Below are 22,873 nucleotides of genomic sequence, written 5' to 3'. Positions count from 1 at the left end.
ATGATTGGGTTAAAGATGGTATCTGCTAGGTTTCTCCACTGTAAAGTTATTGTTTTACCTGTTATAGTTAAAAGAATATAGTGTTGGCAAGGGGGTCATACTTTAAGACTATGTAAATATTCTCTTACTTGCTCAAACTATCTCCACTGTTTTTATCATACATTGATGATTCTTGCCTGAGTTTACTATTATTATGATGATGTTAAATAGTGATTTTCTAATTCCACCATTTCTTTTACATTTATGAACTGACTTTTCTACTACAAGGGAGAGCTCTCTCTTTCCTTTATTTATTTATGTCAGTCTGGGCTCTTTTATTCATATGTTATTCAATCAGTTACAATCCTTTACTATCATGATTTATTTTTGATGCTCAAATTGTCCAGATTTGGCCAGTGGGAACACCTTCAAACTATCCCCTGTATATTTTTGATATGTCCTCATCATCCTTTGAGCACTTTCTTAATTTTTGGCACAAGATACTCCACATTTATTTAGGTCCTCCCCCACACCCCTTCCCCCAAGCCTGGAATTAACCATTTCTCCAAGGAGCCCTGGTTCCATTGGGGGCGAATCGTATTTAAGAACCAAGATCTGAGCACTAGATCTGCTCATAACTGCAAACTTTTAAAACCCATTAGTTTATTCTGCAAGTGATTATTTTACCCAGCACCATTACATGTTATACTGTTTTTCCTGGCTTCATGTTATTTATTTCTCTGTTTTTGGCTTTGGTGTAACTATGTGTATTTGCTTACTCAGGAAGCACTGCTTACTCAGAAGTCTGCATTTTTGGAAAGACTTTGTTCCCAACTTTGGGCAGTTCAAAGATTACTGGATTTTGTTTGATATCATTCTTACTTGGGTCACTTTTATTCTTTTTTTTCATTGATCTCTATTAAATAAAGATGTAGACTGTGCTTAATTGAGTACTTTTCTCTTGGCAGTGGAACAAGGCTAAAGGTGATTCTTGTTAATTTGTTACTCAGTTGACTTATCCATTTATCTGGATTTGATTTGAGATGATGTTTAGTCTCTGTAAAGAGGTCAGTACTGAACATTTCTGTGTTCTTTGCCTAAAATGTCCCTTCATAGGCTGACGTAGTGCTGCTATTTGGAGTGTGGGAATCAGCTATAGGGAATTGGTTTTATGTGAGAGTCTGGCTGGGTTTTTATTTTCTTTTCTGCTCATATTTTATCTACTCATGTTTTATATTTATGTAATTTAAAATTTGATTTTTCTCCTGAAAATGAAAAATATATAAAATGGTAATTCTCTTTATTCTTTAATAATTTTATGGGGCATCTGTCGGAATGTGAGCTGCATTCATCTTGTACAAAATATTGACTCTTGGAATGTAGATATAACTCCTAGTAGTTTCTTTCGAATAGATTCCATGAAAATATATTTGAATTCTTAATTTAAGGGCATATTCTGCAATTTATATTCATTATATCATTGTGATTTATAATAGTTTTTTCCCTTCCTATTTGAATAAGTCTTCTGAGATTTAGGATAATCTGTGTGTGTGTGTGTGTGTGTGTGTGTGTGTGTGTGTACTTACATGATTGGGCATGTAGTTAAAGTCACTTTTAGTGGGATGCTTTGGCATGATCACCAAAGCTTTTGCAGTTGTAGACTGTTTGGATGATGAGAGTTTTGAAGACTTTTTATTTCTTTTCCATAAAAAACGCACTGTATATTATAAGCAAGATAGTATCTTGACACCCAGTTACCCCTTACTCTTGTCTGCCCTGTAAAAAAACATTTATTTTGATAGTTTATGTGAAGAATATCATAGGCATGCGTGAAACAGTACAAAATACAAAAGTATGCACCAGTCAGTTGATGAGTATTTATTAAGTTTCCACTGCCTGCTTAGTGTTATACTAACTAGTTGGGGGAAATGAAACGTATGCATAAGAAGCAATTGTCAAACAAAATATATTTTTAAATATTAGTATCATCAAATTGGATATCATAAAAAAGTGGTAATTCTGTATTACCAGCTATCATCAGTATAAGCATTTTTTCTTAGTATGCTACTTTTTGCTGCATTGTACTCATACTGCTTAATTTACAGATTTATTTGCCTTTTCTGACTAGGAACATATACTTATTAGTATTTCAGATGTTTTAGGTGCTGTACGATTAATCAGCCAATTTTGCTGCCTCTCTGTGATAGAGATTGGGGGATCTAATTTCATAGGTTATTGAGGTAGCAAACCATATTAGTCACATTTTTGGTCTTTGAACAATGTATGAACTATTAATACTCATGGAAATATTTTCCAAAAATGGTTACATTGTAATGAGTGTCAAAACGTCAATAATTAGTTACAGAATCACAGCAAGTAGCTTTGTGACCTTGGGTAAGGCACTTAATCTCTCAGGACCTCATTTTTCTCAATAGTAATTCAAATAGGATAATAAAATTTACCTCATGTAATTCTTGTGAGACTTAAATCAGATAACACATACAAAGCACCAGCACAGTTCCTGGAACATAGCAAGTGCTCTGTACATGTTAACTATTATCATTATTATTACCGCCATCACCCTAAATACCACTCTTGCTTTATGGAGTCCTTGGTTAAGTGTTAGTTTTGATTGGTTAGCATGTTTGCAGTGAGGTCTCTTGCCCTATTGAGGTTTACAGGAATCTCAATGAATCCTGCTGAGGTTAGTTTTGTAATCTTGCATGTAGAAATGTACGTATCTTACAGTTAAAAATACTGTATCTGTGACCTGAGGGAAAAAGAAAAAATAATCCACCAAAACAGGGTGTGACTGTGAGAATCTAAATCATTATGCATGTGACAGAAGGACAAACCCTATTAAACGCAAGGTGTGATTGTGGGAAATCTTTCAGATCAACAGGAAGGTTTTTCACAATGCCAATTGAAATCTTCAGACATCCTGTTCAGATGAAGGAGAACCAGGTTGGGAAACTGAAAACTTCAGTGTTAGTTCTAGTTTTGCTATTGACTGGCTTTATGACTTTAGACAAGTCACTTAACCTCTGTGGGCCTCAGTTTTCTCATCTGTAAAGCAAGAATTTTTGCCCCCGGTCCGTTCAACTCTAATATTCCTTGGGGTACTTTTAGACATACAAAATGAAATTTGCATGCCATTCTTAAATTTATTTATTTTTTGGCATTTTATGGTGGAAAATTTTAAGGTTACATAAAAGTAGAATGAATAGTATAATGGCTCTTGAGGTGCACATTATCCAGCTTAATAATTATCAACTCATGGCCAATCTTATTTTGCCTACAACCCCACCTATTCTCCCTCCCCTGATTACTTAAAAGCAAATCTCAGACTTAATATCATTTCATTTCTAAATATTTCAGAATATGTTTAAAAGAAAAGGACTCTTTTTAAAGCATAAACACCCAGTGTCATCACATGTAAATTAAAAAAACCCTGTAATTCCTTAATATCAGATATGCAGTTGATGTTCAGATTTTCCCAATTCTCTCTCTTTCGTTTTATAGTTTGTTAATTTAAATTGGGATCCAAATGAAGTCTAATTATTGCAGTTGATTGATATGTCTCTTAAATCTCCTTTAATTTATAGTTGCTTCTCAATCTCTTTTTTCTTAAAATTTATTTGTTTAAAAAAACCCACTTTGTCTTGTTGGGTAGGTTGAATTTTGCTGATTACATTCCCATGTTGTTTAATTTTTGTCGTTATTATTTACAAATTGACATATCTATAGGTTTGCTCAGGTTTTGGTTTGAGGTTTTTTTTTTTTTTTGGTCAAGAATATGTCATAGAAGGTGGTGTGTAGTTGCCCTGGAGCACATGGGCTGGCTATTGCTCTTGTTTGTGATGTTAGCAGCCATTGATGGTGATTGCCTAGATCTGTTAATCCATTAGGAGTTACAAAATGATGACACCCTGATTCTGCCGTTCCTTCTTCATATATTGATTGGAACACTTCCAGAAACATAATGTTCCCTTCATCAACTGTCTGATTACCCTGAGTATAGATCATTAAGGAAAGGCAGGATAGATACAAATTCTTTCTGTTTACCAATTGTCATAATAATGAATTTATTCCCTAGTATCTTCCTAATGATTAAAAAAATATCATTAGGAACTCACAGAATTTAACATATTTGTTGTGTTTCAATCCACTGCAGCTGTTATCCTCACTGATACTCAAAATGGTCCCATCTTTGGCCAGTGGACGCCTTTTTAAGTTGGCTTCTGCATACTCTTGACATGACTAATAGTCTGATAGCTTCTTTGGTTTCTGGTATAACAATATATTCCAGGTGCATTTTGTACATTTCCTGCCCTATCCTGTAATCAACCATTTCCCCAAGGAATCTTAATTTCTTTTAGTGGAAAATGGCATTTAGAGACCACCATCTGGATACTGGTGACGCTCATTGCTGCTGGGTTAGTCTTTGCTTCTAGGCCTTTTAAGTGGACAGATAAGAAAATAAATATTTTTTAAAAACAAAATGCATTGAGTTCATAATCTTTTAATTCAGAAACAATCTATACACTAGAAAATGATCAGGGAAAGAAGTCCAGATATTTGTATACATTTTGAAGGATTACATTATTTACTGTAAAATATTTTATTGCTTCTGTTCTCCTTTCAGATAAACAATCTATTTTTGGAGTTTCTATAGCTGCTGGAATGATACTAACTTTAAACATACTCCTGTTTTGGTTAAGGAGAAAAGGGAAACAAAAAGTTAGACATGATTAAGAAGAAAAATGAGTGAAACCAGGAGTGGGCAGGCCAGAGCATCTGGTATTCAGGGCAAATATTAAAAGACAAGAAATCTTTTCCATTTAGTTTCCCTTCCCTTGCATTTTTTACTTATGTCTGGAAGTTCGTTTTGCTTTATAGTCAGTGTTCGTAAGAACCACAAGATGGCGAGATTGCTCCTTAAAATGAATGTGGGTGAGTAAGGGGGTGGGGTAGTGGAGAGAGATAGAGGAGAGAGGAGAGAGAGAGAAAGATGTTCCTCTCTGATTTTCCATAACCTCCTTGGTTTTCCTTACCTCCCTTACTTGAATATAAAATAGAACTAACATGCTTAAATTTTTCCTCTGTAATTTGGATTTTGATCGTGGTCTTTTTTGGAATTGTATAACTAAAAATAAAATGAAAAAGAACTATGTGGATCCCATGCTTACCATTTTTTCAGCCCTTTGTTAAATTATTAATAAATGATTCAGTCTTCACATTGCCACCAGAGTAATCTTTGCAAAATACCATTTTGGTAATGTCAGTTTCCTGTTTTAAATTTATTGTTATAAATATTTGTTGATTATGGTATTGGTTGTCAGTATTTAAGTAGTTAAGTCAAGTGTAAGGTGAAAGGTGGAATAATTTTTGACTCATATTACCAAAAATATGTTATTATTGTCAAGTTTCTTTTCTAAAATGAACATGTGCTAGTTTCCAAGTACAAAAACTTTCAATTTTAATGGGTTGTTAAACAACATAAATGCAATGCTTAGAATATTTATTCTCCTCATCATTTAAACATACGTCAAGGCAATTTTTGTTATTCTCAATATTTTGTGGAAAGGGCAAGCTACTATGTTACTAGTATATTAATCAGTGCATATTTATTAACTGAGTATATTTAGCTCTCAATGTAATGTACTTTGCTTATGCTGTGTTATCAAATTGAATCCTCATAATATATCTATGAGATAAATGTGAATACTCTGCACATTGAGGCTCAGGGAGATTAAATGAATTGTTGAAGATTTAGTAGTTAGCAGAGCTATAATTTCAATTCAGATTTTTTTCAATCCTAAAACTCATCCTCTTATTCACTATGCCATACTGCCTCCGTGAGGGTAACTATTTATATTTCTCTTTAATAGAAATACTTGGAAGCTGTAATTTAAAGTAATTAGGATATTTGTGCCTCCCCCTTGTTGTAAGCTGAACAAGAGAATTTGTATCACAAGGCAAGTATTATGGTGCCTTTTTATTTAGCAAACTGTTCGTTTTTTTGAGCATGTTTTCCTGCAGGCCTTTGTTTAGAAGACTTCATTTAGAGCTCTGCTGATGGGTGAGGGGCCTCTCTTTGTCTCATTTGAGGCATTTGGGCTCCTGGCCAGAAGCCTGAGCTCCTGATATTCTCTACCTAGAGTGGACTGAAGCTAATTCATTCTCTTGACTTCCTGTTGAGATAGCAGGTGGTTCACTAGCACTTAGTGTTCCTGCCTTACAGTGGAGCTTCTCTCTGCTCCTGGAGGCCTGTTTTATGCTGGGGATACTGGTGGTTTAAAAGCCATTGTGTTCAAGACTGGAAGTGTGGTCTAGGATGCCCTTTACAGCTATAAACTAGCTGCTCTGAAATAGAAATTCTTTAAATATTTCGTAGAATTCACTAGTGAAGCCTCTGGTCTTAGACATTTGTTTGTTGGGTGGTTTTGGATTACTGACTTAATCTCCTTACCAGTAATTGGTCTGTTCAGATTTTCTGTTTCTTCATGATTCAGTCTTGGAGTTTCTAGAAATCTATCCATTTCTCCTAGGTTGTCCAATTTGTTGGTGTATAATTGTTCATAGTAGTCTGTTTTGATTCTTTGTATTTCTATGGTGTCAGTTGTAACATCTCTTTCATTTCTGATTTTATTTACTTGAGTTCTTGCTCTCATTTTTTGGTGAGTCTAACTAAAGGTTTGCCAATTTTGTTTACCTTTTCAAAGAACTAGCTCTTAGTTTCATTGATCTTTTCTATTGTATTTTTAGTCTCTCTTTTATTTATTTCTTTTCTGTTCTTTGATATTTTCTTCCTTCTACTAACTTTGGGCTTCATTTGTTCTTGTTTTTCTGGTTACTTTAGGTACAAAGTTAGGTTGTTTATTGGAGATCTTACTTGTTTCTTGATGTAGGAGTTCATCGTATGAACTTTGCCCTTAGAACTGCTTTTGCTGCATCCCATAATTTAGGTATGTTGTATTTCCATTTTCATTTGACTGAAAGAATTTTTTGATTTATGTTTTGATTCCTTCTTTGGCACATTGGTTGTTCAGTAACATGTTGTTTAATCTCTATATATTTGTGAATTTTCTACTTTTCTCCTTGTAATTGATTTCTAGTTTCATACCATTGTGGTCAGAAAATATGCTTGACATGACTTTGGTGTTATTAAGTTTATTAAGACTTGTTTTGTGGCACATGATTTATTCTGAGGAAGTTCCATGTGTGCTTGAGAAGAAATGTGTATTTTGCTGCTGATGGATGAATGTTCTGTAAATGTTTGTTAAATCCATCTGGTTTAACATGTAGTTTAAGTCCAATATTTCCTTATTATTTTCTGTTTAGATGATCTAGCCATTGTTGAAAGTGGGTTATTGAAGTACCCTACTATTATTGTATTGCTGTCTGTTTCTCCCTTCAGGTCTGTTAATATTTGCTTTATATATCTAGGTGCTTCTCTGTTGGGTGCATAAATATTTACAAATATTATATCCTCTTGTTAGACTGACCCTTTTATCATTATATCAATATAAAGACCTTTGTCTGTTATTTTAGTCTCTGTCCTAAAGTCTACCTTATCTGATATAAGTATAGATACCTCTGCTTTCTTTTGGTTTCCATTTGCATGGAGTATCTTTTTCCATGCCTTCACTTTCAGTCTGTGTCCTTAAAGCTGAAGTGAATCTCTTGTAGGCAGCATATAGTTGGGTCTTGTTCATTTTATCCATTTAGCCACTTTGTGTCTTCTGATTGGAAAATTTAGTCCATGTACATTTAAAGTAATTATTGATAGCTATGGATTTACTGTTGCCGTTTTGTTAATTGTTTTCTGGTTGTTTTGTCATTTCTTTGTTCCTTTCTTTCCCTGTGTTCTTCTTCCTTTGTGATTTGATGATTTTCTGTAGTGGTATGCTGAGATTTCTTTCTCTTTCTCTTTTGTGTATCTACTATAGGTTTTGCACTGTGTTACCATGAGGCTTACATAAAATATCTTATAGCTAAAATAGTCTGTTTTAAGCTGACCTAACAACCTAACTTCAAATGTATAAGAAGATTCTACATTTTTACACTGTTCTCCAACATTTGATGTTTTTGATGTCACAATTTAAATCTTTTTAATATTGTGTATTCATTAACAAATTATTGTAGTTATAGGTGGTGTTAATATTTTTAATTTTAATCTTTATACCAGCGTTATAAGCGATTTACCCACCACCATTACAATATTCGAGTATTCTGAATTTAACCACATATTTATCTGTACCAGTGAGTTTTATACTTTCATATGTTTTAATGTTACTAATTAGCATCCTTTTGTTTCAGCTTGAAGAAATCCCTTTAACATGTCTTGTAAGACTAGTGGTGATAAATTCCTTCAGCTTTTGTTTGTCTGGAAACTCTTTATTTCTCTTTCAATTCTGAAGGACTGTTTTGTTGGGTAGAGTATTCTTGTTTGGCAGTCTTTTTTATTTCCTTTCAGCACTTTGAATGTCTCATCCCACTGCCTTCTGACCTGCAAGGTTATTGTAGAATCCACTGATAGTCTTATGAGGGTTCCCTTGTATGTAACAAGTTGCTTTTCTGTTGCTGCTTTTAAGGTTTTTGTCTTTGACAATTTAATTATAATGTCTGGGTGTGAATTTCTTTAGATTTATCATATTTGGTACTTCTTGGGCTGCCTAGATTTGGATGTCTGTTTTTTTCCCCCAGGTTAGGGAAGTTTTCAGCCATTATTTCTTTGAATAAGGTCCCCCCTGTCTTCTAGGATCCTTATAATGTGTATATTGGCCCATTTTTTAGTGCACTATAAGTCTCTTAAGCTATCTTCACTCCTTTTTTAGTCTTTTTTCTTTTTTCTTCACTGAGTGGATGTATTCCACTGCTCTGTCTTCTAATTCACTGACTCTTTCTTCCACTTGATCTAGTCTGCTGTTGAACCTTTCTATTGAATTTTTCAGTTCAGTTATTTTATTCTTTATCTCTGTACTTTCTGTTTGGTACTTTGTAATACCGTCAGTCTCTGTTGAAATTCTCACTTTGTTCATGCATTGCTTTCCTGACCTCTGTGAGCATCTTTCTGAGCATTATTTTGAACTCTGTCAGGTAAATCACTTTTCTCTGTTTCATTAAGGTTGGTTTCTGGAGATTTATATTGTTCTCTTGTTTGGAACATATTCCCTTGTTTCTTCATTTTCCTTGAATGCTTGTGTCGGTTTTTGTGCATTAGCTAAACAGCACCTCTTTCAGTCTTGAGAGAATGTTCTTGTGTAGGAGATGAATCCTGTTAATCAGCACAGCCTGAACTCCTGGATGCCTCTCACACCTTTGTGACTGTCCAAGCCACTGTCCTTCTTCATGCCTTTTAGTAGTTGAGTGTATGAGAAGACGCATCTAAGTTCCAAAGGGGATGATTGTAGCCAGCACTTAGATACAGGCTGATTAGAAGCCAGACCCTCAGGCAACAGCTGGGAAAGTATGCCATCAGGCACTTTCTGGGGAGAAACTGGAAGGTAGGCTTTTTGTATTCTCCCTTGCACTGAGCCCTGAGCCCATTACAAACTGCTTATTTGTTTGCTATAGTCCAGTGGGACTTGTTAACTGCAAGCACTGTTGACAGTCAGAGCCAGGTGATCTGGGGACCCATCTCCCAGGCGGTAGCTGCAAAAGGTGGGGCACAAGACATGTGTAGAAGGTCCTTCTGGAGAGATGATGGTGACCTGGTTTTATTGTTGGAGTGAGCTGGATGGAGAAGGTGGGGTAAGCACCCACTGATTCTTTCAGGTTCCAGGTAGGATCAGTTAGATGTTGTCAATTAGTGTCTAGACCCTTAGGCAACAGCTTGTAAAGTATGAAGTCAAACCCTTTCCAGGGAAAGACTGGGAGATGGATGTTTTCGCTGCTCCTTCAGTCCTGAGACCTGGGGGGATAGTTGTGTTCAGTGCTTATGATGCTATCAGTAACTTCTTTGTTTGCTGTAGTCCTGTAGGACTCATGAATGCTGGCTATAAGAGATAGGAGTTTTAGGGGACTGTTTCTCAGGTGGGAGACTTAAAGGTTGGGACACTAGATGTCTGTACTGCCTGTTCCTCAGGGAGAAGCTGGGAGTTTGGGTTTTCCTCCTAATTGTATGGTTTTGTGCCTGGAGTGAGGTTTATGATGAGAGTGTCTCAGCCTTTCCTACCAGTTTCAATATGGGTATTGTCTCTGTTGCCCAATGTATAGGAGTCATTCATCTGGATTTCTCTAGTTGCTCAGTTCCCAGATTTCTCTCAGAGAGAAGTGCTTTGTGTGTAGCTGTACAAGCACTGTGTCCATGGGAGGAGGAAATTGGCCTCCTATATCATCATTTTGTTCAAAAAGAAAACAAAACAGAATAAAAGCCTCTTTAGTTTCTTTATTAATTAATTTGTTTTTTAAAGGTAATTGTTTTTATATAACCAGTATTCATTCATTGATTCATTTGGTAACCGTTACTGAATTCTATTCTGGATGCTGGCAGTACAGCAGTAAATTCAATAGAAAAAACTCTCTAGAGCATACCTTTGAGTAGGGAGGATACAGAAAATAAATAAACTATATTATATATCTTCTGGTGATAAGAGGTGTGAAGTCAAATATAATGAGGTAAGGGGGCTTAAGAGTGAAAAGTGAGAGTGATCTTTCATAAAAGTTCTTCAGGGAAGACCTCTCTAATAAGGAGACATTTCAGTGCAGAGTTGGAGGATGTGAGGGAGTGAGGTATGTACATATATGGAGTGAAATAGAGTGTTCCAGGTTGCTGGAGAAGCAAGCAAAATATATGGGATTTGGAGACAGAGTTATGTAGCTCCTCATATAACCTTTATTATCCAACAGTAAGCACCAGGACTGAGGAGAGCAGGATAAAATATTTTTATGTTCTTTTCTTTTCTTTTCTTTTAAAAATATTTATTTATTTATTTGGCTGCGCTGGGTCTTTGTTGCGGCATGCGGGATCTAGTTCCCTGACCAGGGATTGAACCTGGGCCCCCTACATTGGGAATATGGAGTCTTAACCACTGGACCACCAGGGAAGTCCCTTTGTGTTCTTTTAATTTTTGCTGATGGCAACAAAAAGTGACACCTTCACCTTCTCTTTGTAATCCTAAAAAGCACTGGCAGGAGATGTATTAATTCTATTTATGTTCAAATTTTAAGTTATCATTTATATTTTCTTTGCATACTTGAAAAAATATGTAAATAGAACCTAGGGAGACATTGTTTTGTTTTACTTTGTATATTGTTTTGTATACAGCAGGAGTAGCAAGTACCTATTGGAGTCTGGAAGGTCAGTTAATGATTGAATCAGACTGAAGCATAAAGGATTAAGGAGGGGTGTAGAGTGCGGCAAATTGGAGAATTTATGCCGTGTGTAAAGGGAAGAACTATTACTCAACTCTAATTGATTATTGCCATGTGAGGATGTGAGCCGAGTTTTGAATGTATTTTCTGGTTTTTCAAGAAAAGCCAGAAATTTGTATATTATGTGCTATCTCCTGATCTTTAAATGTTGGAAACTAAGTAAATACATTTCAAAACACTCTTCAGGCCAGACAAAACATTTGTACAATGGGGATCTGGCCCACGAGTCACCAGTTTGCAACCTTCTGGGGTATAACACCATAATTAAATTTTACAGCCTCCTTCAAGGGATAGTGTAGACCTAATAGTAAGAAAATGCTGTAGGATTTCTGGATACAGATGGTTTTAACACACTATTGTACTGTTGCTCTCCCTGGGTGGTGCTGAATATGTCTATTCTTGTTGTCTTAGGGTATGGTCAGACAGGTCCACTGTCTCAGCGAGCTGGGTACGATGCTGTTGCCTCTGCTATTTCTGGTCTGATGCACATCACAGGGCCTGAGGTAGGTATCCTTCTTTAGAATATTCATATTTTTCCCCCTATTTATTCCAAAGAGATTTTCATCTTTACTAACCCCATAGGCTTAAACATGAGTTAATTTTAGGAAAAAACCACGGAAAGTGAATGATGTTAAAAATGGAAATGTTTATTATGAATGTACTTGAGGCTTAATGTCATTATGGCCCCATGGAAAAGAACAACCTTTTTAGCAAGAAGCAATAGATCAAGTGGAGAACACATTTTCCATATGTATTATATCATTCAAGCTTAGTAAAGGCACCTTTGTGTGACTTAGGAATATTCCTCGTGTGAAGTAGAATGGCTGACTAGACTAGTCCGCGGATGTCCATTTCTACCAGAGGACTTTCATTTGATGTATATACATAGTGGAGGGTTTCTTTTTCCCTCTGGAGTATTATAAGTGGTTGTTTATTTTAAAATTTGTTACTTAATGCTCGGACATAGTTGTGTCTGATTGTTAATGCGTTAGATTCTGACAGTGAAAGAATTATTTGATTTTATAACCACATTCCTTCTCCATTGGTGATAGGAAGTTCCCCAAAAGTATATAGAGGACCAAAATGTGGATGGTTAGATCAAAGACTCTTAGAAAATGGACTCTTGGGGAAAACTAAGCATGCCGTTTAATAAAGTAAAAAAAAAGTGTGAAAGCTTAGTAAATAAAAATACTAAAAAAATCCACTTCCAAAACAAATTAGATTGATAGCCTTAAAACACTTTTTCCAGTAGGTATTCCTTCCCTGAACCACTTTCTTCAGTTAATTCTTCAGGAAATATTGCTGCAGTGTTGGGATAAAATGAGGCAGAATGACCTCAAGTCTTTTTTTTTTTTTTTTTTTTTTACAGATTTTACTTCTTTTTATTATTTTAGAGTAGGTGTTGGGATTTCAGTGACTTAAAATATATGGTCTTTTGTACTTTCTTTGTTTCATTTTCACAAGTCTTAGAAAGAATGTGTGTGGCTTTTCCTTACAATATTCAAGGGCACCAATTTTCTTTCTGTCCATTGAGAGAATGAAGCATGGATATATCTCTTTGCTCTTTCCCATAGAGATACTTATATGGTCAAGACATTATTTTTGTGAGTGGGTGGTTTTATTTAATAGCATTGTACTCAATTGTGAGTATGTGAAAAGATATGAGATATCTTTTCTCATAAGATATATAAATTTGTATATTCAAATATTAAAATGAATTAACTCAAAAACACCTGAGGTAGATGAGGTCAAAGCTTACTCCTTTAGGACACACACAGCGTGTGCTCAACCATATTATTTATCAGTCAGTAACTCGCCTCTTGTATTATCCTCAGGAGATTTTTGTTCTGGTTAACAAATAACAACAACACTAATTGCATGCTTACTATGTGCCAAGCATTATTTTAGGTACTTCACGTGTATTACATTAAATAAACTCGGCTTCTTTCACACGGACACATCTCTCACTTCTCAATTCATCCACCCAATGAATGGTTATTGTACATATACAGAGGGAATCCTCTGTATGCTGGCTACTATGGCAGTTACTGGGAATTAAACAGGCAACAGGTAGGCACAGTCCTTAAATGGGGAAGACAAACATTAACAGAAAAGAAATATTAAACAAGTAAAAAGAGCTCTAAAGAAGAGTACAGGATGCTACTGACGTATATAACAGTGTGCCTCAGGCCATTTTAATACTTCCAGAGATTCTGCAAAATGTGGTTTGACAGCAAAGGATAAAAGCAGCCTGAAGAGAATCAGCCCATGCTGGGAATCCCCCTTTAAGGAGTTGTTTCCCCCTGATACCAGCAGTATATGACAGTTCACCAAGCCTCTCAGCAGAAGTTCCACAGGAGGGATCACTTCTGAGAGCCCTGGCTGATATTTTTAACCAGCTAATGCAGATGCACTGTTGCGAGTTATATCATGTTGCGTATGAAGTTTTAGCTACCTGCCCAGCTGTGTATTTGTGCTGTAGCATAGCTCCATGTTGTCAGATGACTGATTGGAACCCAGGCTTCCTCACCCTATTCAGTGCAGCCTAATGTTGTCAGGATGGTTGGTCAGGAAAGGCTTCTCTGGGGGCCAGATATTTAAGGTGGGATGCAGTTAAGCACTAACCTGGTGACTCTAGGGCAACACCATGCATGACATCTAAATGCTGGAGAGTCTGGTGGGTTTGAGGAGCTAGTCTCATTGGATTATTGTGAGCTAGCAAAGAAGGGGAAGAGTGAGGTTGGAGATGCAGGGAACTTATTGTTTATGGACCTACTATATTAGTTAAGAGTTTGAAGAGACGGAAAGATACATTATCATATATACATATTTTTTAGTGATGATCTAATATATTTCTGCCTGGAAAATGAGTGATGTTCCCAAAGTATAGACTATTATTATGATGAGAAAACTCAAAATGCATGGTTTTTCTATAGTGGACTCATAATATTATTTTTATCCCAAAGGGGCATCAGCTAAATGTGTAATATAGGATAAAATCTATGAAAGTAGTCTTTATGATGAGATTTAAGCAAACTAGTTACAGTTACCTCCAACTAAATCTAAAATCTAGCCTTTTAGGTAATGCTGTGGTATTGTTGGATAAAATTCAGATTTGATAACGGAGAAAAGAGAACTGACGTTGAGTACCTACACTGTGCTAGACCCATGCTTGATGTTTTCCGTCTGCTTTTATGTTTTCATTCTTACATTGATCCTTCCAGGTGTAGGTATTGATAAATTCTGTAACTGAAGCTTAAGGGCTTAGGTAACTTGTACAGGGTGCCCAGGTATGTAAAATGCTAAAGCCATACTTTGAACCCAGTCTGCTTTACATCTTCTAGCTATATATAGTACCTTCTGTACTATAGCCACTCTCCATGCTGCCTGAAGAATGAAGCCTGATTTTTATTGTATTTGCATCTTGCTTATGCTTGCTATTGATACGATATGTTGCACTGTAGTGAATAGACCATTTGGTGGAGTGAGAAAGCAGTCAACTAAGAGTCTGGAGGCCTGGCTGTATCTCATTCACTCCTGTGTAATGTTTACCTGGCTGCCTAAAAGGGGCACCAGGAGGGCATAAGCCTCATAAGACCATGGTCTTTGCTTGCTCACTGCGGTATCTCATTGCCTAGAACAGAGCCTGGCACTTTCTAAGCACTCAATAAATAAATGCTGAATGAATGAATAAATGAATACTTGGCACTGTGCTATGTGATCTGGAACATATCGTATAGCTTCTCTCTTTCGATGAAGTGCATCTGGAAGTGATGTTCACACAGCTCCTCTTCCAGATATTGTAAAGAGAAAATAAATGTCTTTTATAGAATGTAAAAGTATAAACATGTATAATGTAATGTATTACCCATAAGAGTCAGCAGTTTCTTGGTATATCTGTAGATTCCTCAGCTCCACCCTCAGAGATACTGATTTGTGGGTAGAGCCCACAAATATGCATATTTAATGATGGCCCCAAGCGCTTCTGATGGAGATGGTTGCGGATCGCACTTGGAAACATTATGAGAGGTGTTATTGTTAAAAATCCCTTTGCATAGACTCTGACAGAAGTTAATGACTTGTTAAGGTCTATATATTATGTTTAAATTAGAATCTTGTGCTCCAAATAAAATTATGTTCCATTATTTTTTATGTTCATGGCTCTATGCTAACCAGTTATTACTCAAAAGGGATATCATCTATCTATCTATCTGTCTATCATCTATCTAATTTTTTTAATGCATAGGGAATATGGAGAGGGTATTGAGAATGAAACCAATGAGTATGAGAGATTCTGGAAAGTAAATGACTCACACATATGTAATACATGTTCTAAGTAATAATTCACCTTACATTTAAACATCAAGAATTATATCAATCAATGAAAAAGATGTATTGACCATATGTGAATAGTATTGTTTTACATACCATAAAGAATTTAATAAGTTACTCTACAAGTAATAATTTGATTGACTAGATTAGATACATACTCATGGAAAGTTAGAAAATGATAGAAAACTGCATAAAATTAAGTGGAACATTATGTAGCAGGCAATATAGAGAACTGTAAGAGTTTCTAATCCTTTCTTGGGAATAAACAGCCTTTGAAAGCCCTTGAGTTTCATGATCCTAGAGGCCTGGGGCTGGGGAATGTGTGTGTATGTGTGTGGGTGAGTGTTTGGGTGTGTGTGTGTCTGCATATGTGATGCTGACAATGAGGTAAGTTTTTTGCAAGCAGCCAAGAGGGGTAGATGTGTGAGGGCAAGGGGGTATGGTGCCAGTTGTCAGCTATTTCTGTGAGAACTTCCAGGGTAGGGAAAGCCTCTTATTCAACTTTATGTCCTTGTGCCCCGTATAACAGATACTCTTCAAATTTTTTTAAAATTTAATTAATAAAATCTTCAAAATCTAATTTATGGCCTACATGGAATCTGTTGGAGAGAAATTACTATAACTTACTACAAGTAAAATATAAATGTGGCTCAGAGTGGGATTTCAGAAAAGTGGTGGGATTTGAGTTGAATGGTACCTGGAAAGGTGAATAGGATTCAGATGGATTGAGGCATTCCTAGTAGAGATCGCAGAGTGAACACAGATAGGGAAGTAGAAAGGAATCAGGCATACCTAGAGAAGAGCAATAGGCCAGCCATGGAAGAGCTGAGAGTTAAAGTTTCAGAGTACTGGGGGAAACTTGATTAAGGCCATGCTTTGGAAAGTCTTCAAGGTCAAGCAAAGAAATTGAAATGTTATTTGCTCACAGTGAAGTTAGGGAGGTTTTTCAGAAGGGGAGTGACATGATGAAAGCTGTGCTTCCTAAGATTAGTTTGGTCCATATGTGCAGGATGGATTACATCAAGTTTACAAGCGATGCTTCTTAGATATTTATCTCCCCCTTTAAAAACTAAGGACACACAAACAATTACACAAAAGGAAAATAGTCCTACATTGCTATCCAAAGGCACTGTATTGTATTTAGTTTGTATTTTTGAAGAGGTAATACATTCACATAATGCTAAATCTACAAGAAACAAGTATGTTGACTATATAATTTATCATACAAATCAGGACTCTTTTAAGAGTGAAAGAGAGCTCTCTATATAATAACCAGGTTTGTCTTTGTCACTCTGTATCTGAGTTTACAATGTAAATCTCCTTCCCTCTGTCCTCAATTCACCTGCTTCTCAGAGACAGTCAGTGGTATCACTTTTCTTTTGCATCCTTTCAGAGATGTTCTACTGAAAAACAAGCACAATAGTCTTCCCCCATCTTTTTTTTTTTAATAAGTGGTTCTTTTTAAAAAAATATTTATTTATTTTACTTTTGGCTGCATGGGGTCTCAGTTGCAGGACGTGGGATCTTTATTGAGGCATGCGGGATCTTTCGTTGTGGTGTGTGGGCTCCTCTCTAGTTGTGGCGTGCGGGCTGTCTAGTTGTGGTGTGCGGGATCCAGAGCACATGGGCTCTGTAGCTGTGGCACGTAGGCTCTCTAGTTGTGGCTCACTTGCTCAGTAGTTGAGGCGCACAGGCTTAGTTGCTCTGCGGCATGTGAGATCTTAGTTCCCCGACCAGGGATTGAACCTGCATCCCCTGCATTGGAAGGCGGGTTCTCAACCACTGGACCACCAGGGAAGTCCCTAACCTACTTATTTCTTATGTCATTTCTGAGCTTGAGGTATCCTGTGCTCTAGCAATGGTTTTCATCTGTGGATAGTAATCTTCACTCCACTCCAGGGGAGTTTTAAAATGATGTGTGGGATGGTCGTGTTGTACTGGTATTTAGTGCTTGGGGTAGGGATGAGTAAACATCCTTAAGGTATGGGACAGCTCATGAATCTAGAATGTCACCTCCAAAATGCCAGTAGTGCCCCTATTGAAAGCCTTAACTAGATACACAGGACTTTTGGTCATCTCTTATGACTTGGGTTTTTGTTTTTTTTTTTTAACATCTTTATTGGGGTATAATTGCTTTACAATGGTGTGTTAGTTTCTGCTTTATAACAAAGTGAATCAGTCATACATAAACATATGTTCCCATATGTCTTCCCTGTTGCGTCTCCCTCCCTCCCACCCTCCCCATCCCACCCCTCCAGGCTGTCACAAAGCACCGAGCCAATATCCCTGTGCCATGCGGCTGCTTCCCACTAGCTATCTACCTTAGAGAGAGTCATGGGCATATACACAGTAACAAACGCAGTAAGGTAGATGACTTGGTTTTTTTCTTAGCTTCCTTAGGGAAAATTTGCCACTTCTTTCTCTATGCGCCAATGTAATTTTCATTATGTTGCTTATTGTATGTTGATCTGTCTCTGACTTTGGAATGTAAGTGCCTGAATTCAGGGAGTGTCTTTGGGATATTTTTGTATATCCCTAGAGTATAACACAGATCCACTACAGAGTTGGTGCTCATTGATTATTTGTTATATATGAATTTGGAATCTTTAAGGATTCAACTTCAGTTTGATAATAACAGGTTGATACATGTAGCAATAGCTATAGCATTTGAGATTCGTTTTGGAGTTCTTTAACGGACATACTTAAAAATAAAAGGAGAGTCTTCTATTGGGTGGAACATTTCATATAAGCCTCATACTCAGAAAATGTGAATAGGGAATTTTTGGGTTATGACTGGAAAAATATGGTAAAAAATATTTGGAAAAAACATTCAGCTTGAGGTAATGATTAAAAGTCATTTAAACAAGTTTTTTCCTAATGTTTTTGCTTTCTGAATCTTATGAAAGAAAATACCTCCCCCTCTTTTTTTTTTTTTCTATCTCAGTAAGTGGTTACTTTTGAGAGCATTGTGTTCGTTTTGAGTCATCATGCTTTGAAAAAGTGTTATAATCAGAGAAAATCCTAAAAAGAATGGCCAAAATTATCCCAGGGATATAAATAGTTTCTTCAATGAGAAAGTCTATAGGGACTGGATTTGTTTGCCATAGATAAGGCAAAGAAATGATTTGAGTGCCGTTTTCATCTGTTTTGGGGAGGATGTGGAAAGTTGTTTTTATTGTTCATAGAACAATGAATAAGAGAAAATGAGCCCATATCAGAGAAGATATTTTAATTAGCTAAATGCAGAGCTTTTTGACCATCAGGATATTGAACCTTGCCATGCATGAAGAAACAGGTCATGCGGTTTCTGTTAGCATGGCGGAGAGAAAGATCCTGTCCTGGCTTGAAATCCCAGTCCCACATGACATCTCTGAACCTTGTTTTTCTCATTTGTAAAAATGAGAGTACTAACACACGTCTTGGAAAATGTACTCAGATTAAATGAGATAATGTGTAGGCAAACACCTGGGAAATAGTGCTAGTTCCTTTTCCCTTTCTGGTGCATGCCTGGCATGTATTAGATACTCAATAACTGCTCTGTTTCCTCTGGAGATCTTTAAGGAGAGAGGGATAAGCATCTTCCTGGATGATTTAGAAATTTACCTGCCTAAAGGCAGGAAGTTGGACCAAATGATCCTTAGAGAGTTTTTCAGCTTTAGGAGTCTTTATGTACTGTTTTATTTTGGAAATTAACACAATAGAATTTCTTTCTCTTTTTTAAAAGCTCTTTTGTAGGAAAGATTGGCTAGTCAAGGATGTAGTGTTTAATTCATACTGTCATTTTACACAGTAAAAAGGAAAATGCAGAGTGTCTTGAGTGGCTGTTTGAACCGCAGAGACTTTTGATGGAAAGTTAATGAGAGCTTAAATTCTGAGTTAGTAACTTCTCTAGGAGATTGGACTGCATGGCAAATCACAATGTGTATTCTACACTCAAGCATTTTTATCTAAGTAAAATCAGGGTAAAGGGACTGTAAAGGAGGAGATTAAAGGGGTCCCTGAAAGGGCAGTGTGCAGCTTTGAAGAAATAAAGGGAAATAAGGTTTAGCTCAGTTAGTCTTAGTTCTGAACCATGTTCTTCTCACCCATGTTGCCCCCTGGACTGGCTGTCGAGAACCATAACCCTGTTTAGTTGTAACTGAGGAATAGTTTCCACGTTAACTTTTGAGAAAATAGTTTAATTTCTGTCTTTCATTGCATGTTCAAGGAGGAGGAGACTTCTGCACTTCTGGCCGGAAAAGTTCTAAAATATTAGGAGGATTAATATTTAAATCTGTGTAAAAACGATGCCTTTAAGTAGAGTCAGACGTACTTTTAGTCATCTCTAAGTCATTCTTTTTATAGACTGAGGATAAGCAAGTGCAGAAATAATAAATACTTGGCCTGAAGTCATAGTCACTGGAAAAGAACTTTGAACTTTTAATAAAGCTTACGTTTGTGCTAGTAAATCATAATCCCTGTCCTGAGGGGTAAGAAATGTTGAGAAACTTTCCACTACAGAGCTATGGGATGCGCTCCTACAAAACGTTCAGAGCCTGATTGAATTAAGGATTTTCAGGTTTAGGCGCACTGATTCCGATTTTACTATATACCAGAAGTCTTTAGAATTGCTTAGACAACTCTAAATGATACATAAATTCCCATGTCTTAGACCTAATGAAACAAACCTGGGATGGTGTTACTTGTATATCTGTATTCTTCAAAAGCTTTCTGAGAGATTCTGATAATCCACCTGGTTTTGGAATCACTGGTTTAAGTAATAAGAGGTACTGTTAATACTTGGTGAAAAAAGGGCATGTGGTTTCTGTTTCTATCCTCCATCCATTGCATTCTGGCTTCCATAGCCCCCTCACCAATGAAATTGCTCTTGGGAGGGTTACCAGTGACCTCTTAATTGGAAACTACAGCGGATACTTTTCCTTTCTGTTTATTTATTTATTTTTTACAGTAGGTCCTTATTGGTTATCTATTTTAAATATAGCAGTGTGTACATGTCAATCTCAAACTCCCAATCTATTCCTCCCACCACGTCTCCCCCGCCAGTAACCATAAGTTCATTCTCGAAGTCTGTGAGTCTGTTCTGTAAATAAGGTCATTTGTATCATTTTTCTTTTAGATTACACATATAAGCGATATCATGTATTTGTCTTCCTCTGTCTGACTTACTTCACTTTTCCTTTCTTATCTCACTTTGTGACAGTAGACAGTGTTGGCCACCTACCCCTCCTCGATGCTCTTTTCCTCCTTGTCTCCCGTAATATGTCTTTCCTGGTTTTCCTCCCACATAGCTGTTCTCTCCTTCTCAGTCTTCTTCATGGCCTCCTTTTCCTCAGCCTGCTTTTAAAGTAATGATTGTGCCCAGAATTCTGTGCTTTGACCTCATCTATTGTTTTTACTCTTTTATACTCTCTAATAAGGCAGCCATTAGCCACATGGGACTGTTAAGCATTTGAAATGCGTCAAGTTTGAATTGAGATGTGCTGTAAGTGTAAAAAGTACAATGGATTTCAAAGACATATGAAAAAGAACATGTAAAATTTCTCATTAATAATTTTAAAAATTGATTACATTTTGAAATGATAATATTTTAGATACATTGTATTAAATGAAATATATTACTAAAATTACACTGGTTTCCTTTTACTTTTTTTTTAGCATGGCTAGTAAAATTTTTAAAATTACATATGTAGTTTTTATTTCGCTCACCTTATATTTCTGTTGGGTAGCACTGTTCAATATGTTCTTCCTAGATAATATCTCAAACCTAGCGTGGTTCTAACTACCATACATAAGGTTTTGGCTCTCAAATTTATATCTTTCACCCAGTTCTTTTTCCCTTGGGTTTTAGGTTGGTATATTCAACTCTTGATTGGATATACTCCTTAAACTGAACAAACAAAAAACCAGTTCAGCAGACTTATTTTTCTTTTCCTTTGTCCTATCTCAATTGAACTATTAACCCAAACCCAGAAACTTAAACTTCCGTCCAAACATTCACTAAGTCTGGGTTCTGTGTTCTAACTCTTGTGACCATTTGTTCCGTCTTCTCATTCCTACTGCTGTTGACTTAGTTTGGCCTCTGATCTTTTTCATGAATAATTGCAGTAATTTTCTACTTGGTTCCCTGCCTCAACTCTCAAACCTTATGATTCTTATGACTCCTCTCTAATCTACAAAGTGATGCCAGTGATATTTAATTTGTATTCAATAAAACTGACCTTGGAACTTTATTTTTCTGGAAACCTTTCAGTTATTTCCTATCATAGTTAGAGAAGCAAATAAACAAATAAACCTAACCTCATTAGATATATAATATCAGGCCTTCATGATTTGTCTTTGGTTTCTATCCAGCCTCATTTCTTTCTTTTTTTTTTAATTTTTAAATTTTATTTTATTTATTTTTTTATACATGAGGTTCTTATTAGTTATCCATTTTCTACATATTAGTGTATACATGTCAATCCCAATCTCCCAATTCATCACACCACCACCATCCCTGCCTGCTACTTTCCCCCCTTAGTGTCCATACATTTGTTCTCTACATCTGTGTCTCTATTTCTGCCCTGCAAACCAGTTCATCTGTACCATTTTTCTAGGTTCCACATATATGCGTTAATATATGATATTTGTTTTTCTCCTTCTGACTTTACTTCACTCTGTATTACAGTTTCTAGATCCATCCATGTCTCTACAAATAACCCCATTTCATTCCTTTTTATGGTTGAGTAATATTCCATTCTATATATGTACCACATCTTCTTTATCCATTTGTCTGTCGATGGGCATTTAGGTTGCCTCCATGACCTGGCTATTGTAAATAGTGCTGCAATGAACATTGGGGTACATGTGTCTTTTTGAATTATGGTTTACTCAGGGTATATGCCCAGTAGTGGGATTGCTGGGTTGTATGGTAATTCTATTTTTAGTTTTTTAAGGAACCTCCATACTGTTCTCCATAGTGGCTGTCTCAATTTACATTCCCACCAACAGTGCAAGAGGGTTCCCTTTTCTCCACACCCTCTCCAGTATTTGTTGTTTGTAGATTTTCTGATGATGCCCATTCTAACTGGTGTGAGGTGATATACCTCATTGTAGTTTTGATTTGCATTTCTCTAATAATTAGTGATGTTGAGCAGCTTTTCATGTGCTTCTTGGCTATCTGTATGTCTTCTTTGGAAAAATG

At 36.3% G+C, this 22,873-nt stretch overlaps 1 protein-coding gene across 4 annotated transcripts in view; it reads left to right on the top strand.

Moving 5' to 3' along the window:
- SUGCT (succinyl-CoA:glutarate-CoA transferase) overlaps positions 1-22,873 on the top strand; it is a gene marked incomplete at its 5' end in the record, with an annotated part of 694,779 nt that overhangs the window by 55,198 nt on the left and 616,708 nt on the right. For all 4 annotated transcript variants that reach the window (XM_079931161.1, XM_079931162.1, XM_079931163.1 and 1 more), the window contains one exon: positions 11,770-11,861. In XM_079931161.1, the coding sequence (XP_079787287.1) occupies positions 11,770-11,861 (92 nt within the window). The remainder of the gene's footprint in view (positions 1-11,769; positions 11,862-22,873) is intronic.

The sequence above is a fragment of the Stenella coeruleoalba genome (genome assembly GCF_951394435.1).
Source record: "Stenella coeruleoalba genome assembly, chromosome: 9".
Classification (NCBI taxonomy): Eukaryota; Metazoa; Chordata; class Mammalia; order Artiodactyla; family Delphinidae; genus Stenella; species Stenella coeruleoalba.
The sequence above is the reverse complement of the archived record's forward strand: the minus strand, read 5'-3'. Positions and strand labels throughout refer to the sequence as shown.